The sequence below is a fragment of the Agelaius tricolor genome, unplaced genomic scaffold (assembly GCF_023055355.1).
Source record: "Agelaius tricolor isolate 1412-34295 unplaced genomic scaffold, bAgeTri1.0.p SCAF_1, whole genome shotgun sequence".
NCBI classification, from domain to species: Eukaryota; Metazoa; Chordata; class Aves; order Passeriformes; family Icteridae; genus Agelaius; species Agelaius tricolor.
In genome coordinates this window covers 103,220,755-103,239,036 of record NW_027269261.1, presented here as the reverse complement: position 1 = coordinate 103,239,036, position 18,282 = coordinate 103,220,755, and the positions used below count along the sequence as shown (strand labels likewise).

Genomic DNA, 18,282 nt, shown 5'->3' with positions numbered 1-18,282 from the left:
GTACTTGGGGGTCAAATCAGCCATTTTAGCAGCTGATGATGTTGTATTAGAGCATCTCATGAAAGGGCAAATACCCTGCTGCCTCTGTGTGGCATCACGTTTTTCCCTGCCTTTCAGACCAATTGAAATAACACAAAGGGACTAGAATTTGAGGGAGAATGTGGCCCCTTCCAAAGTATGTATGTGTAGGAAAATACCACTTTGCCTCCACCACCTAATTGGTACCTTTTTCCCCATGTGCTCTGGGAAGATATGGAATTATCTTCTAATTGGCTGGGGGCTGTCTGTGTCCTGCAAGACAGGACTTTGCATCAGGATAAGTCTGTAGAAGCAAAACAATTTCTGAAGGCAAACATGGCCTGTATCAGTACTGTCATCTTAAAACAGGTCTTCTTGGCACCCTGCAAAAAACTTTCTTGTCCTGGTGGTTGCCAAACACATATAATTCCTCTTAGAGAGCAGTGGGTTTCTAAAAAAGTTTCTAATCCAATATTCTCAAGAGTTCAACCCTATTCTTATCTGCCTGGTGTCACCAGGGGTCTCAGCCTATAGCTTGGGAACTGTTGTCAGAGTCCACAGGCTTCTAGCATTAGTAGGGGCGGAGTTCAAACTGCTGCTCCTCACTCATTTGCATGATGGGTATGTGTCAATGTGCAAAGGCATCTAGGCATCTCTTTAGGAAACAGACTACGATCCCCAAAATCTTGTATTTATACATAACTTTGTCCTGAAAACTACCCAAAGTACTTTACAAGAGAAGTGCCTTTGTCTTTGGGTGTCCTTAACAGACACACCATAAGATGATCAGATAAGATTATGCAAAACATACTGACCTCCTTCTCAGATGTGGAGACCCACACAGTGCAATTGCATGACACCTGTCATGTAATTGCACTAGTGGCTGAGAGGTTGAACAGTGCCTGTATGAAATTCCCAGTACTGAGCTGAGGTTACAGCGTAGATTCCATGTAGTTCAGAACCCCGTAGTCCAAACCACTGCGTAGCTTTGACTCACAGTTGAATGCCATACAATAGCAGTCTAAGTTGAAAAATTAACAATGTACGCATTTATCTTCCCCAGGGATGTGATGAGTTTAGGGATCACGTTGGTTGGTCATCAAAAGAAAATCATGAGCAGCATTCAGACTATGAGAGCACAAATGCTACATTTACACGGCACTGGCATCCAAGTGTGATAGACATTTCTCCCTTATGAGGGAGGTGACAGACTGAGAGAACAGCACTGGCCTTCAGTATATATGAAGTGCTGCTAGAAGACACTTGATTTCCTGGGTCCTTCCTGCAGTGAATAGAAGAGCTACAAGAAGCACCTACAGACTTGAACTCCTAAGTGCCACCAGAATTTATGAAAAGGGAATTAGGATCCACCAGTGGTGGCAAGGAAAACAGCAGTGACAATAAACAAAGTACTACCTGAATAAACATACAAACACCTTGAGCTCTCTAACCTCCTTTTTATCTAATAGACTTTTTAAATGTACATAAAAATTTAAAAAAGAATATATTTGTCAGATAAAATCATGATATTATTGTTGAATTCAACAAAATATTTTCCTTAAATCTGTGATTTCTGAATCTTTTTTTAATCATTTGTGTTTATTCTTCATAAAGACTTTCTTTTAGTATGATGTTTATATCTTTGGACCTTTTTAGTGCTAATTCAATGACACATTACTACACTGGGTACCTCTGAATTTGAGTTCCTAGAGATTTAAGAAGCATGACCAAGCAATGTATATCTATCTGAACTTTGGTATCCCTTTGTGCCATTTCCTTTTGTTAAGTCAACACCGTATTGACATGGCTAGCTAATTGGCAGGGAGTCAGGAAAATGCAAGTTGCCAAGAGCTCTGATATTTTTTAAAGAATTTTTTAAGGTTATACATATGCTATCTTTTAAAAGAAAATAAAAGAGAAAAAAAAAAAGCAAGAAAAAGAAAAGCAATAATGACCCCTAAGTAGTTCTAGGCACTTTTAGCAAATTGTTTGCAAGATGATTTTAATGGACTAGAGTTAAACTGAGATATATTCTAAGATGTAGATCTACAGCTGTAAACCTGCTGAGACACAGCATTGAATGGACAAGTGATTGTAGGAGTGTCTCAGAGTATGTGTGCAGTTCTCCAGTGTTACCTAAACCATTTAATCTGAGCACATCACATTTTTTTTTCAGTACTCTGCATTAGCAAATCTAAGAGAACTAGCTGGTGTATATTTTCTATGAGTTTAAGCTGTATGCAGTCCAGCTGTCAGAATAAGGACATAGCTTTTATATGAGAACTGTAGAGCATGAGACAAGGGGCAGTTCAGAATTTTCAATTTTTTTACAAGCTTTTGCTGCTCTGAACGAACATGCGTGTACGTGGTCACACAGACACAATGGTCATTCATCAGGAACAGAGATGCAAAGGTAGTTGCTCAATGGAATATCTTTTTACAACATTTACTTATATATAAATTTTGTTTGATTAAAATATTTAATTACCATAAGCAATAATGAACAGAATCTTTACAGATATTGCAAGAATGTACATGAACCAGAGAGAAATGCTTTGAAAAAAAAAATCTGAAAATTGTGAACTACCCCAGCAATGAAATGCTGTACTTCCAAAGAGAATTGGGCTGCTTCTATTGATTTTGATAGAGAAAGATCCCAGGGATCAGTCATAAATTGGTCTGGTTTGATAATGTGGGCATCCACACAAAAAAAATAAAAAACAAAAGAAAAACCTTGTAAATGTTCCTTTGTAAAACTTGTAAATTTTATTTATACTGTCTTGTTTTGTACACACATTTATGTGTAGTGAGCTCTGAATACATTGAAAATGCACTATATTTTTCTATTTTACTTGCAGAGCATCACAAACAAACATGTATATTCAGTGCTACATAATGTGTTTTCCCACATTTAGGACCAAAGATAGTTATCAAAAACTTAAATGCATCCTTTCTCCCCCCTTCCTTTTTTCTCCCCCTTTTTAGATCACTGTACAGTGTTATATTTGTCATTTTATTTATTTGTTTCACTAGAAAAATCAGTTTGGTTTTACTAATTTTTTGTCCCCACCCACCTTTGTTGAAGAAAATCTGTAAAAAGCTTTTAACTAGCATAATCCCGATACATAGACACTTCCATTTGTAATCTTTGTAATAGACTGTAAATATATTTTTGGAACTATAATGCAATGTGCATAAGGGTTATTTTTCAGTGTCCATATATGATTGTTTATACAATTCACAGCACTTTACAGTCATGCTGAGAAGCCTAATTTATTGCCTGGATTTGGGCAGAGTAAGAAAAAATGGTGACTATTCTTATTTCGTATTAGATTGTCATTCAGTCGTAACGGAGTTATTTTCACGTATGCAGCTCAAGCTGTTTTTTTAACTATTAAAATTAATTTTCTAAAAAATCTGTAGGAATAAGACGCAGAGTAGACTGCATGCCCAATATTGGAATTAGTGCACGCAAGCACTCGGCCAAGGCACTTCAAGTAGCCATTAGAACACAATTAAAAAATACACAATTAATAAACATCCATTTTGTGTTTTAACAAATGCTAAGTGCCTCACTACTGTGGTGAGCATCTGTGGGCAGCTGGGCAGGGTGCTTGACAGTCTTGTTGCTGCTTTAGGCACCCAGCTAGGAATTCAGGAGTCTTTAAGTTCAGACACCTGCTTCCTTATAAATCTCGGCTACTGTTTCTAAGGGCTTGGTCATCAAAGGTGTGATGCAGCAATGCTGGTATTGCTGAGAATCTACAAACCCTAAATGCAAAAGAATTGAGGCCAGGCTTCACCTTTAGGACTTGTTCAATATTCTGAAGCACAGAGGCCTCAAAGCATGTGTGGTGATTTGGGCTCACGCATGTACAAGTGAGGGCCCTAATGGTATTTCTTCCTTAATTTTCCTCGTTTGATTTAAGCCATCTTCTTTGAATAGTAAATATATTTTAGCATTCATCTATATACCTTGACTGCCTTAATGTTGCCACAGATTTTTACACATTTGAAAGTGGTAGAGTAGACCCAGAAAGCACAATCGCGATCAACTGCAATCAATAAGATAACTTACCTACATGTTCAGATCATTACTGCAATTTAGAGCACATGCATGTAAATGGATTTGTAACTGGCAGAGCAGCAAAATATTGACATCGGTTGCAGTTCCCCAGGTTTCAGAAAACACAGTCCAGGGTAAGAAAAAAAAGTGCCAGAGAAAGTTGATGCTCATGGAAGGAACTGAAGAATAAGTTGGGTTGAGGGGAGAATGAAAGGCTAAATGATGAAAGAAAAGACAAATTCAGTTCCGGCTTTATTTCCAAGAATTTGGACATTGTGCATTGCTAATGACAGATTATGAGGCTGTCAGTGAGACTCATATTTCTTGACTTTATTCATCTGCAAGCATCTAGAAGAAAGATGCCTAAAAAAAAGCAGGATGAATCTCCCTCTGGGAATGCTTATCTCCATTAGAGGGAAGGTAGAGGGAAGCCAGATGATTAGCTTAAATTAGGCATCTAATATCTATATAGCTAAAGTTAGGTAAAGTGATTCCTACCCTATCTGTCCTTGGCTGCTCCAGTTTTCCTTGTAAGCCGAGTGTCATAGAAAGGCAGCTCCTCCACCACTGGTATATCCCAGAATGTATTTAAACTGGGCTTTATTACAGAGAGAGGTGATTTTTTATTCTAATTATTATTATTCAGAGACTTGTAACAGGCCATCTAAATGCTTTTTGTATGTGGATATCAATTCTTGAAAATTTTTGTGATTGTTCTGAGGAAGACCCGCCTAGTAAATTACAGTTATTTAATATTTTAAATAATCAGAAATATTTGCTGACATACTGCTTTAGTCCAGAGGTTATGTGATCAGATATGATAGTTGCTGTTTGCAAAACCATGTTTATCTAAAGCCTTGTCATGTAAAATCTCCAGGAGGCAAAGATGCTTAAATGTATCTCAAATTGAATGTTGCCCTTAATATCTCAATAATTGAGCTCTGTCTGTATTATTTTCAATTTAAAATGAGGTTTTTTTATATTTGTTTAAGCTTGAATTATCTGGCAGCCACTGAGGGAGTTTGAAAAAGTGATTTTAAATTAAATTTGCTTTTTTCCACTAATAGTAATATACGATGAATAGTTTCCACTGTTTTGAATGTTACAAATCTATTGCTTTAATGTGGGGGATGAACGGGGTTTATTTTTGTTTTGTTGTTGGTATTTTTTTACATTTATTGATTAGTAGTTGAAATAAAAAAATAATAATTTGTCCTTAACTTTCTAAGTAATTCATATTTAGCAATTTTGAGAGTGATTTAAATTCCGTGACTTTTGCGTTACTGCTGGAAGGGTGGTCATGTCACTACAGCCGTAATGCCAGGTGGTACAGAAACATCACAAGGGCTGGTTCAGCCAACGTTCTGTTGCCCAGTAATGACATGAAGCAGTTCACTGGCTGTGTGAAAGGATTGAAGGGCAACTCAGCCAAAAAATGGTCATTTCACCTTTAAAGCTATGTTTGTGACATGTTAGAGCTAAAACATCCTTAATTCATTGCTTCCCTGCATGTGGTTTAAAACGGATGTGCTCATGATATGCATTTGATCTTTGGTGGATTTTGTTTGTTGGTTGGGCTGTTTCTCTTATTTGTTTTATTTTAAACAAGTGACATTTGAGGTTCTCATGGAAGAGAACAAATCCCGTACAGAATGACAAGTGCTGTTTTAGAAAAGTGTAGTACAAATTCTTGCCCAAGAGCCATTCTGGCACCAGGTGCTGCAGGGGTATTCAGAGAGTTGGTGCTATGATTTGCTGAGCACCTATCACAACAGGTTTTCTCCATCTTCAGGACCTGTTAGGATTGTACTTCTGATCAATTAACTGATATATGGAAACAGGTGAATTTTTTCCCCACTAACTTGTAGTGGACCTACATTTGGTAGATTTGAGATTTCCAAGACTACTTAAAAGCCTTAGCCAAAAACAAGTTTCTAGTAAAACAAGAAATCCTGGGCTGCAGCCTATGTTTTTTCTTGTAATCCCTTAAGGGTTTCAAATGTAGCCAACAATTACTTTTAAACAGAGATCTTTACTGTTTGATTAGTGCAGCTGTCTATTTACTAGGAAATAGGCAGTTCTGCAATTAAAGTTCCTGCAAAACTGGATTGGGGAGGGAATATAATGGTTTAGGGGAAAAAAGAAGGAAAAACCTCATCTAACAAATGGACTGTGAAACCCAAAATATAACAGGCTCCCCATTTTTGTAACACATTCGATACAGGGATTTGAAAAATATAAAGGATTAAACCACAGGCATACTGCAATATCCTGATGAAAGAGTTGTGGCAGAATGCAAGCTAATTTTGTGAGAGTTTTTCCTCTGGATTTTTTTTTTTTTTTTTGAGACTTTTAAGTTACAATAATTGACACACGCATTTAGAGCCAAATCTGTTGGGACAAAACAAAATGGATAAAATTTGCATGTCTATAATATCTATGGAATTCTCAGAGCACTTTCAGGGTGGGCAAGGGGTAGGCAGTTTGAAAGTGAAAGGAGTGATGTGTACACCCTGTAGGTTACATCCAACAAGATTATGAAAGGTTAGAAAGGTTAGAAATTATGGATGAAAACTCTCGGTTTGGTAGATGGTGAGAAGCCAGAAGATGGGAGGGAGTGGAAAGAGAGCTGTGAAGTCATTCACAGTGTCTCAGTCTAAGTTGAGACACAAGTAGAGTTCCAAAAGACATTCCTGGTAGGGGAGTTAATGAGTGTGAAGATTTTTTTAAGTAAAGAGACACTGTTAATATAATATACCTAATAATGTAGTGTGGAGTGGTTTCAGGACTCTGATTTTTCCTCAGGCCAGATTGGAATTTGTCAAGAGACTAAATTGAGACAGATGGGAAAGCAACTGGTAATATACAACTCATTCAAGCAGACTTGAAATCGAGACATGAAAGGAGATTTTTACAATAAAAGCCTGAAAATAGGACATGAACTGTGATGGTATTTACTCTTACAGGATTTTAGAGTAACTCTCTTTAAGTCTTGTATAATGATAGCAGATTTTAGCACTTATACCATATAAATTGGGTGAAATTAATGTCTAATTAAAGTGACCAAAAAAGAACCACAAGTTAAAAAATAACTGATGTCTTGATAGACTATGAAAAAAGATGTGATACAGCCAGGCGAAACTTGTGTAGCCAGCCAAATGAATCTTGGACAAAACAAGACATAATGCCTGGTGCCAGAAGAGCTAAATCAGGAATAGAAAATCTATTCATCCATAGACCAAGGCTTCTGCATTTAATTGAACCAAATAACCAATTGTAGAGCTGTGCTGCTAATAATAATTAATAATAAAAAACTACAACTTAGAGGTCCTCTGATGAATCATAACATGGCTACCACTGAAAAACACACACAGTGCTATGAGCCATAGCTGTGCCCACAGACTTATGTGTGCTACTGGTATTAGAGTTCCATGACTCTGAGTATGTCATTTATAAACTGGAGACATTATAGCCCCAAGCCCATAACTAAAGCCTTCCTCTTTTGTGCCAAAACAAAACAGAAGGAATTATGAGAGTCTGTAGCAAGTGCAATAGAAATTATCTTGTATTATATTGCCCAGAGATGTAGAGTCTCTCTCTCACTGGAGATATTCAAGAATCATCTGGATGCAATCCTGTTGTGTACTCTAGGATGACCCTGCTTGAGCAGTGAGGTTGCACCAGATGACCCAGTGTAGTCCCTTCCAACCTGACCCATTCTGTGATTTTATGATTACTTCCTTAGAATTATGAAGAAAACCATGAATTTACATTAAGGGACACGCTTCCTGATCCAAAGATACTGTCTCACTGAGAAGAAAAACCATCCATTATTTTTACTGAAACATTCAAACCTGGCTTGCAAGAGTCTAGACTTAATGATAGATAGATAGATAGATAGATAGATAGATGATAGATTGATAGATAGAATGTATCCACATTGATCCCTCTCATTTCATGTCTGTAGAAACATTACTCAGGCAATTTCTTGACTGTTGTTCAACCTGTGTTACTATGCCAACTTCCACTGGCTTCCTGAAGGGCTGCACGTCCATTTTGACATGTCTGCTGTAAAATGTTTTAATTTCCTTTTCTCAGGGACAAACAGCCTGTAGCTTAACAGAAAGAAGGTGCAGGAATCTCAGATTTGTTCTCTCCAGCATGTTCTTTTCAGTCATAGTCATAAATTAAATATGTTATTCCCCTGATGTTTCGCATAGTATATTGCATAAGAAATCTGATTTGCCTGGAAGAAACTTAGTAAAATCACCCAGATACCTCCTGAAGACCACTCAGAAATGGCATTTTTAAGAGATTGGGTGATTAGGATTTTGTTCAGAAAGTGAAAGAGTTGCAGAGCTCTTGCCCTCAGGCCATTTCATTCCAGGTCTCTCTCCTGATTTGTTTACTGGAGGAGCCCATAAATCATCTCCTTATATTAATCTATACAAAATAGCAGCATCTCCTTTGCTCCTAGACAATATTTGTACCCTCATAGGCTGCTGGAGAAAAAGACAGGGTTAGATTAAAATCCAAGCCAATATGCCTAGCTGAAGAAATTGGGCCAGCAAGGCACTGAGAGGTATTCCTAATGAGGATTCTCCTTTAATATTACTGGGCCTTAACCACTTAGTGCTGTGTAGAAATGATTCATTGCTGTTGTGGAGGGAAAAGCTGCTCTTTACTACAGAGGTTCCCTACACTTCAGTTCATCCACTGCCAATAGCAGGAATGGAGGCAGGGAAGGAGAATAAAAAATAGCTTTCAGGCATTTCTTTGTAGTGCTCTTTTCAAGAGAAATAATTGTCTCAATGCCTACATTACCTAAATTTGTGCAAGAGGCAAGTCCTCTTTTATGCCTTTTACTTGCTGGCAAAAGCATCCCAATTAGGCTGTGTGCTCTTTGTTGAAAGTCTCAGCCACAAGCTGCCTGCTATCCCATGAAACTGCTTTCCTAACAACAGGATGACTCCCAGGCAGTACCTTTTTTGCAGTAGTTACTTGAGTGTCCCAACACCAAATTCCCTCTGCAGTTGTCCATGTTTGTTACCTTGTGCAGAGCTGCCTTTGAGGGATATTTTCTCAGCCATGAGGTAGGAAGCTATTTGTAGCACTATGCTCTACTTCAATTTCTCCCCAGCTGGCATCAGTCATTAACACTTACCTAGCAGCACCCATGCTTCCCTGCAGGCTAAGCAGAAGATGATCCTGAGGAAGGAATATTTACTACCCAGCACCCAACAAAAGCAATGTCTGTCTACAACCAGCAGTGAGTCAGGGAGACCACTCCTAAGTGCAGAAGTCATTAGTGTTGGTCAAAACAAATCAAAACAAACAAGAAAAAGTGTGTTTACAGTGGGGGGAATTGTTGTATGCAGAAAAGCAGGATGTCAGGCTTACGTGGAATGCCCAGTTAACACCAGTGTTAGAAGCTAATGGAGTTTATTTAAAATAATGTCAAATTCTTTCTGTTGGCAGTGCAATCTAAGGGGGAGCTGAATGGCAGAAAAAGAAAAAAAACCTGATGAAGGGATTATGTCAGGGAAGCAGGAGAAAAGAGTTACCTTTTGTGATTTTACACTCATCACAATGAATGGGGGGAAAGTCTCTTCACATTCATTTGTACTGCTGTAAACATTTCTTATGGATTTTATGACATTAATATAGCTGGATTGTTGAAAATTGTATGAAAACTAATGCTTGACCTGTGTCATCTGCTTCTGAATTATTTGCTGAAAAAGCAAGAAGATATGCCTTAGAAAAGAAGGTATACCTTAGAAATATTACCTGCTTTCACTATAGCAAAGTATCTTAATAATTATTGGAAAGGGAAGAAAAATCTGTATAAAGTAAGCCTTTAAAGTAGCTAATACCATTTTTACACTTGTATATTTTGAATAGGATTGTGCAAAGCTGAATTTATCTTTTTTTTTAAATATCAGATGCTGTCAAGTTGTTTGAATTTAAGATTACAAAAATATATTAAATTTATATTAAGAATGCATATATATATATAATATATACATACACATGCAGAATATATATATATATACATATATATATATATATATATATACAAAGAAGCCAGATATCTTAGCAAAGACTTATGTATGTGCAAATGTGTCATTGAACCATTGCAGCATACTTTTGCAAGACAATATATTATATTTGACAGTTCTTAAACCTAAGTTCTATTGTGTTGTTGCTATTATTTTTAATTTAAAGCACCTTTTGGTGACAGAAGTCCTTGTTAGCTAAAGTCAGTGAGCATTAGTAAGCAGATGAATATGATGTAAATTGGTAGAAGCTGTTTGCTGCAAGTAGGAAGATATCTCACAGAGATGACATCCAGCTGTTACTGGGCTCACTCTCTATCCTTTTTTAGCATAAATGCCAGAGCAAGAAAACAGACTGACTCCCTCCATGCTTGTTAACAGCTGAATCATGGCTATCCATGGTTCAGGATGTTGATGGACAGACATGTAATACCTGTCTGGCATCCTTATGGATAACGCTCACCTTATTTTCCTGTGATTTGATGAATGGCCTACTTTTCTGGAACTTATGGAAATGTTGCATATCTCTTGGGTGAGAAAGGCATAGAAAGACTAAGACTGACTCTACACTACTACGCTGTGGGAAGGTATTACAAGAAGGCCAACATGATATTTTCAAGTTCTAAAAAGTGTTGTTGTGGGAAAGGAGAGACTCGTATATTAGTATTCATATGTTACCAGACACTTTGAGCTGCAGCTGCTTGCCTGGGAAAAGGTTGGTTAGGATAAGCCTAGTCAAAAATTGCCTCTGAAGTTACTTCCTGTACTGTACCATCCCTTCCCTTCCTGGTGCGCCTTTCCTTTTCAGAAATCCCCTCCTTCTTCCTCAGAAAATCTTGTTTATGACACTTCTCTGGGAATGAGTGGATTGTTTTTCTGAGTAAAATGGAGATTTTTCTCAGAAGACATTGAGTGGCCTTCTTTTCCTAGAGGAGCTAGTATCTCAGTCTGCAGGCACCACACTTTGTCATATCATTCTGACACTGCTCAACTATTAGATAACATGCATGTGATCTCTTTGATCCTTCTTTACATGTATCTCCTGTTGAAAGGATGAATTTAGAGATCTAATTTCAGAGGTTAGGGGCTGTGAATCCCTGACACATCCTGATTTAGTGTTGGGATACATGATAGCTTACCCAGGGCACTCGGAGAGCTAGCTCTCATGGAGTTTCCTTTTTGTGGAAGTCACAGTGTGGGTAGTAACTTTTGCACGTTTTCTCTCATTATTAATTTTGGATGTGGCCTTGGCTTGCACCAGAGACTGGATAAATAAGGGCTGAATTCAGCCATACAGATGGAGCAACCAAGAACTGAAGCCCTATCCTCACTTTAGAGGCTTTATCTACCGTCTTTGACTGGCCTTTAGTTTCTCCATACTGTTTTGGGTTTCCATCTCTTTCCAGGGAGATTGTCTAATTCAAATCTGGAATGATATGGGACATCATGGCAGCTAGAAACGAGCCATTATGATAATGAGTAGCTGTGTCCTAGTGATGCAAGGAAATAATTTCATTCATTTGCCATGTGTTGCACAGGGATCCACATCTCCCATTTGTTGATGTTTCATTCTTGTTTCATTCATGCTATTATTGCCCCTGGGCTTTGCTCTGGTGAAACTGGTACTTGGGCAGTGAGAACTACTGGCAGTCCAGAGTAAATCTGTGCCACAGTCCAGGGTGGCCCTGTACCCTATTTCATGAATCTCTGGATCTGGAGACCTTCGTTTTGGTGCTGCCCAAAAAATATCAGGAGAGAGAGAGAGCCAATAAAAATATAACTTGAGGTTTTAAATACCTATGCATCAAAGTGACATTTTTGACTACCATTTACGTTTAGCTTTGAATCAATTCACATGTCAATCATTTTTACTAATTCAAAGGCTTACTTGTCTTCAAAATACTAAAAAGACCTATCAGAGTAATAAAGTTCTTCCATTTTGAAAAGATTTCTCCTCAGAGTGCCTTTTTGATGAATTCTTTTCTCATGCATTCCATGCATTACTAGGGCTTCAAAGGGCAGGTGCAAAAAAAGTATAATAGAAATGAGGTTTAGCTTAGTTAATTCCTTCCCTTCATGTAAAATTAGTCCCTAGGACACTTCACTAGAGACAGAGGAAAACTTTCTGTCCCTCCATCAGATTGCTTTTTCTAGCTCTTCTTTTTGTTTGTTAAGCCTCAGATATTATGGCTATTAATAATATCAGATCCTCTTCTCAGTTTATCATAAAACATCTTGCTCCCATCTTTTTCCACTTTGGTGACAGAGATGTATGTCATGCAATGATGTGTTAATATCACCCTTCTCTTGAATGAGTCTCTTCCCTTTGATTCACACTGTTAAATAATATAATCCATGTGCTGGAATGACAGATACTACTTTGGAAGCAGCTATAAGTATATTGGTTGGTATAGCAGGGGGACATTCCTCTGCCAGTTTATTTTTCTTTAGTATTAGTGTTACATTGGCTTGTCTCAATGTCTATAACAAATCACTTTTCTCCCAGGAATTTGCAAATAACTTAGTTAAGAGATTTCTAGCCATATGTAAAATAATTTACATTCAGTCCTGGCCTGCATCCATTAGTGCTAAAGCTATACTGTTTAGAGATTTCATATTACTAGTCTGTCACTAAATGTCCAGTAAAATCCACGTCTTATTTCCTTTTTTTTTTTTCCAGCTCTGGGGTTTTTTTGTTGGGGCTTTTTAAGCAGCACAAGTAACATAAGCATTGTCTTCAAGTGCCAAGTATCATATAATGACTGAGATGAGTCAGTTAAAATGTTTTATAAGATTCTTCAGCCATACCAAGAGCTTCTGATAACACTGGGCTAAGGGAGAGTCTACTTTTATTAGCTTACATGCTAGAATCTATCTACCTTGTATATGTTTTTAATTATGCAGAGTTAAATTGAACATACCCATTCCACCCTTGTCCTGCTTCTTTGTTTCAAACAGTTATTTACATCTTCTCCAGGTACTTGATTTTATACCCTAATACCCATCTGAAAACCTGCACCTCATTCATTTATTTCCTTTGTTTCCAATACTGAAATTGTCAAGTATAACCCTGTGGCTCATTGAGATCCAACATGAAACACAACTACATATCCTTCATGTTAGAGGTGTTTGCTTGAGAATTTTTGATGTTTACCTATCCAGTCAATGAGAATTTTTGTCAAATAGTGGTGTATACATGGCAATGAAAATGATAGTGTAATTTGCCTCTATTACTTCCTAATATCAGGATTCTGCTGCACTGCAAATTTCATATCTGTTGTTATTATTTGTTTGACAGAATCAAAAACATGCCAGGTGCTTTGCAAAACAGAGAACAAGAAAAATCCCTTTCCAGAAGAGATGACAGCCTGAATAGAAATGGCATAATGGCAGGAGACAAAGGAAGCAGAAAGGGGAAGCAAAACAAGAGTTATAACCATAAGATCATGAGATTGGTTTGGAGGCACAGTGAACGCTATGAGGCATTTTTTTAAAGCCAATAAGGACTGTAGTTGGGATTAGAGAATGGAAATGTAGAAAAGAAGCATGGAAAGGAATGGAGAAGAAGGGAGGAACAGACTGGCAACAGGAGGAAGAGTAAACAGAGGTGTATGGGAGAGGCCAGAACACACATCTGACAAACTGAGGATTATGACTAATGACAAGGATGAAAGACCACATCTGAAGAGCATGATGATTTCAGGAGGATGGCGAAGCAGGACATGGTGATGCTGCTAGGGAGAGAAGAGCCAGCAAAGCTGCCCTGGAATCCTGCCCTGGAAGCTCCTCACGCTAACATAACCCTGCTTCCCCATCTTCTTTCTAGCTCCCCTCTTATACATAAAATATGTATATAGAAGAGCAAAGGAGAAGGAGAAGCAGCTAAATAAACTTTTCCAAAGATCCTGCTGGGGAAGAAGTTTAAGCTGTGATGATACAGATTTACCCTTACTGATACTCCTCATGGTAGCAAGAAGCAGAGAGCATTCTGTTAGTCATACTCCTGCAGATGAATCTATGTGAGTCTTTGCCTCTGCTTACAAATAGGCCTTGTTGAGAAATATTCAGCAAAATTATAATACTCCAGCCAATCTGGGACATTTTAAAATGTCCTTTCATTCTAGAACAGAAAGAAATTATACCACTCACAGTGAAATGGAAACGGGAAAGAAGGACATTTTAACAGTTTTTTTTTTTAATGCTGAAAATAATAATTTCAGTATTACAGAAAAATATAAGGGGATTTTGCTCATTGTGGAAAAAAAATACATATTATAACTTTTCATGAAATTTCTGATAAAATTGGAAATTATTTTAATTATGTAGGACTGCTTTTTCTGTTGTGTTTTTTTTTTTTTAGAAGATTGGTATTTTTAGAAGGAAACAGGAAAATTGCCATGTTCGGTCTGTCAGACATTTTAAAATACCCTGATTTCCAAGATAAGAATTCTTCAGGAGTAAGAAAGCTGAGAAGTGGCCAGTCTAATCTCTTCCTCACTTCCTTCTCCTCTGCTTCTGTGATCAGACATGTCTAATGATTAGTCTGCAAAGAGCAAAGCCAGTTTCTATGTCTCCCTGAGAAAAGGCATTTTGCCAACTACTTTAAGAATTTTTATCTGGATCTACTTACAGGAAGTCGCTTTTTTGCTGCAGACTATGTGTCCACTTAAATCCTCCTCAAAGCTCTTCCATTTTGCCTGGAAAGGTTTATCAGAAAGCATGCTGGAAAGGCTCAGATCTTTCTGTCTTCAGTGAAACTGTTTCTGAACGTAGTTATAGCTTAGCAGATGTACTGGTATGACAGTTGAGAGATTACTGCTGTTAATGAAGTATTCTATTACCTTGGCATATATAGACACTTTTCACTTGGTACTTCTGACTGCAAAGTATTGATGTTTAGGCTATTATAAGTACTTGCGCATTATATTTTTCGGTAAGTTTTAGAGGACAGAACTGGGTAAATTTTTCTTCTCCTTCAGGGTAACACAGCTTTTCATGAGTCATTCATGTTGAATGTACACCAGAGTGATATCAAGTTGGTTGTTGTGACACCTTATCAATATGACGCCCATTTTTAGTTTCTTCTAGCAGTGGAATGACTTGTCTCATGGAGACAATGGCTTTGTTTGAGAATGATGACTCTGGATAAGATTAAAATAATTTGTTTGAGTGAGGAGGAGGCAACTGAAAGTCATAGCTGAAATATTACCAAAAATCCTTAACTGGTTGGATTTGTCTATCATTTGCTTGAAGATTTTGGTAAATGGTGCTTTATTGGGTTCCCAAATGCCAGCAATGGACAAGCGCTTTCTTTTAATTTTCTTCAATTTGGACTTTGCTTAAGTTAATTCAGCTTTTGTCATCTCAGGGTACCATTTTAGCAATGAGGTTTACAAGACCTTCTCTGTCAGTGTAAAAACTTTGGCTACTTAAGAACATATGAGGTATAGAGAGTAAACTCAATGCTCAGCAGTGCTTGAAGAGTGATTCCCACCTCAGTAATTTCTCTCCACTGTCATCAAAATAATACTACAGATTTAAATCCTACAGTCATGGTGTCAATTTACCAAAATCTTCTCTGCCTAAATAATTCTTCAATTAAATGTAGCTCAAAGTTTTATAACAATCCACCTATCATTAAAAAAAAATGGGATTGCAAAGTAGTGTCATAATATCACCCCATAATATAGATTTTTTGCATATCATTTTTACATATTTGAAAGAACTCCATTACTCAGTTGCATACCACTTTTTGCAATAAGAGGCACAACATAAAGCAATATCAAAACACAGGTAATATTTGTACTAATTTTATTTAGCCAAGCTCCAGAGTTTGCATAATTTTGCCACTGCTTCTGGCATGATAGCAGATATGGAGGTTATCCATACCTGCCTAACTTTTGGTGCTGAGAGAGGATTCAGCTGTGTGGCACCCTCTGATACAAAAAAAAAAAAAAAAAAAAAAAAAAAAAAAGGGAATTCCACTGGGAAATGTGACATAACCTCTGGGGAATGCAGTTTGACCTACCTTCTGGGTTCAGACACTGAACTGGATGCATGATTTGGGAAGGGATTTAATACCAGCTACCTCAGTAGCCACAAGGTGTTACAGGAAAAAGATTAAAAAAAAAATAACAAACTACTATAATGTATCCTGAGACTGAAGGACAGCATGGTTATTTTGCCTATATATTAATTTCTAACCTTGCCTATACTTCTCCTCACAATCCTTCCCTGATATTGTCTGTCAGCTCTTTCAAGAAGACACTTGGTTGTGCATAAAGTAGGAATAGCTGCACTGACTCAAGCCACGAGCCCACGCAGCCCTGTGTACCTGGCTGTGTGCCTTGGTGGGGGTACAGTCTTGTTATAAGGCCTCCACTGATCCCTGCAGATCAGGGAAACCTTCAGCTGTTCGCTTCCAGACATCTTCAGGGCTCTATATCAAATATGTACAGTTCAAATACTTCCCAAATCAGGGCAGTGCACTATGATGAGTAGTCTGAATTTGTCCTATATTCTGTGAATTTACTTCTTTCTTCTGTCAATCTTCTCTCTCTGTCGTGCCCTTCTTTCTCCTGAAGTAGAATGACCAGGGCTGCATGAATTATTCAAAATAAGAGTGTATGATGTATTTATACAGTGATATAGCTATACAATGTATTTATACTGTGATATATATATATATATATATATGTTTTCTATTTTGTTTACAGTTTCTTTCTTAATCATCCAAATATCCTGTTTCACATTTTTACTTGATACTGGGTGCTTGACTTGATGTTTCCAGAGAGATGTCTGATGTTAATTCCTTATTTTTTTCTTCTCAAGCAATAGTTAATTCGTAGTTCCTGCCTGTGTGTGTAGAGTTAGACTTATTTACCCCTTGTTCAATTCTTTCTGTTTTATCAGATTTCATCACTCCTTCATGGCCAAGGGCATTGAAAATTGTGAAATCATTTTGCAGTTCTTTCCAGGCAGTTCCTTACTGATTTAACTTACAAGAAGCATTTTGTATCAAACTTTCTCATCTGACAGTTCTTAGATATCACATTTCCCTTTACTACTAATAAAAGTACTTTTGCTTAAATCCTTTGTTTTATTTCATGCTTCAGTCCAGGAATCTTTGCAAACACTTAAGTACCCAATTGCTATAATTCACTTCTATGTTTTTAAGGTTGGGGGAGGGAGGACTTCAAACTATTGTCATTTGTGTTTTATTAACTGGAAACCTTAAAAGTAGATTTTAGACCTTCTTATTGCCTCCTGGTTCTGACAGAGTGGTTATACAACCTTCAGAGTGAAAAATTGCTAAGGGCTAGATCCATAAACTGCATCTAGGAATGCCTTTAGCCTCTTAGATCTCCTTTCTCCTTGCAAAAGCTGTAAGCCCAGATTGTTACATCCCTCTATACTAAAAGAGAAAACCTGGGTGTTAAGCAACAACCTCCACCAACTCTTTAACATTGAGCAGGGAGCACTCTGAGTGAACAGAAGAAACATCCAGATGGGCTAAATTAAACCAGAGAGTGGTGTACTGATATTGATATATTTTTCAATACTGCCTTGCTCATGGTAAGGTGCTGTGAGGTAAGACGTTCAGCATCTCTCCCACAGCAGCTGTTGTTGATCACATTATTTCCTGCAGTGAGCTCTAGAACCAAACCACAATGCTGAGGTCACAATCCTTCTTTTCCTCTAGCACAGTGGATGTTGAACTTTCAGGGTTAGGCAACAAGTGAGTAGACTTTAGGGAACTGCCCTGTCAGCATGAGCACTCAAAGCTGTATTTAGCTACTTCTGTTTAAGTGCAAGTCTAAGCTGGGGTCTAAGTTACAACACCAGTGAAAGCAGTGACAAGAATTTGAATCCCAGCTTTGCAGACCTGTTAAACTTGCTTGTGAGAAAGGACTCGCTTTATATAACCCGTATATAACCTTCGCTCAAATGGCATTCTTGCAATCCTCCAAAGCCTGTGCTTGGTCTACACAAGTGTTGTGCCATGACCCATGTTACCATGTGAATACTGACAGTATGTAAATGTAGACAGGTGAGTAGACCCCATGAGTTATAAGTATTCATAACATACCAAAAATCTTAGATAGTGGGGGAAAGGAGTGAGCAACATAAGTGAACCATGAC

At 37.6% G+C, this 18,282-nt stretch overlaps 1 protein-coding gene across 5 annotated transcripts in view; it reads left to right on the top strand.

Moving 5' to 3' along the window:
- EPHA7 (EPH receptor A7) overlaps positions 1–17,230 on the top strand; it is a 166,018-nt gene extending 148,788 nt beyond the window's left edge. For 3 of the 5 annotated variants that reach the window (XM_071445946.1, XM_071445936.1, XM_071445945.1), the window contains one exon: positions 13,439–17,230. In XM_071445946.1, the coding sequence (XP_071302047.1) occupies positions 13,439–13,634 (196 nt within the window). In that variant the 3' untranslated portion in view covers positions 13,635–17,230. Of the gene's footprint in view, positions 1–1,081; positions 5,305–13,438 lie in introns of those variants that run through there. The other 2 variants (XM_071445951.1, XM_071445939.1) reach the window with 1 other exon arrangement.
- The last annotated feature ends 1,052 nt before the right edge of the window (positions 17,231–18,282 follow it).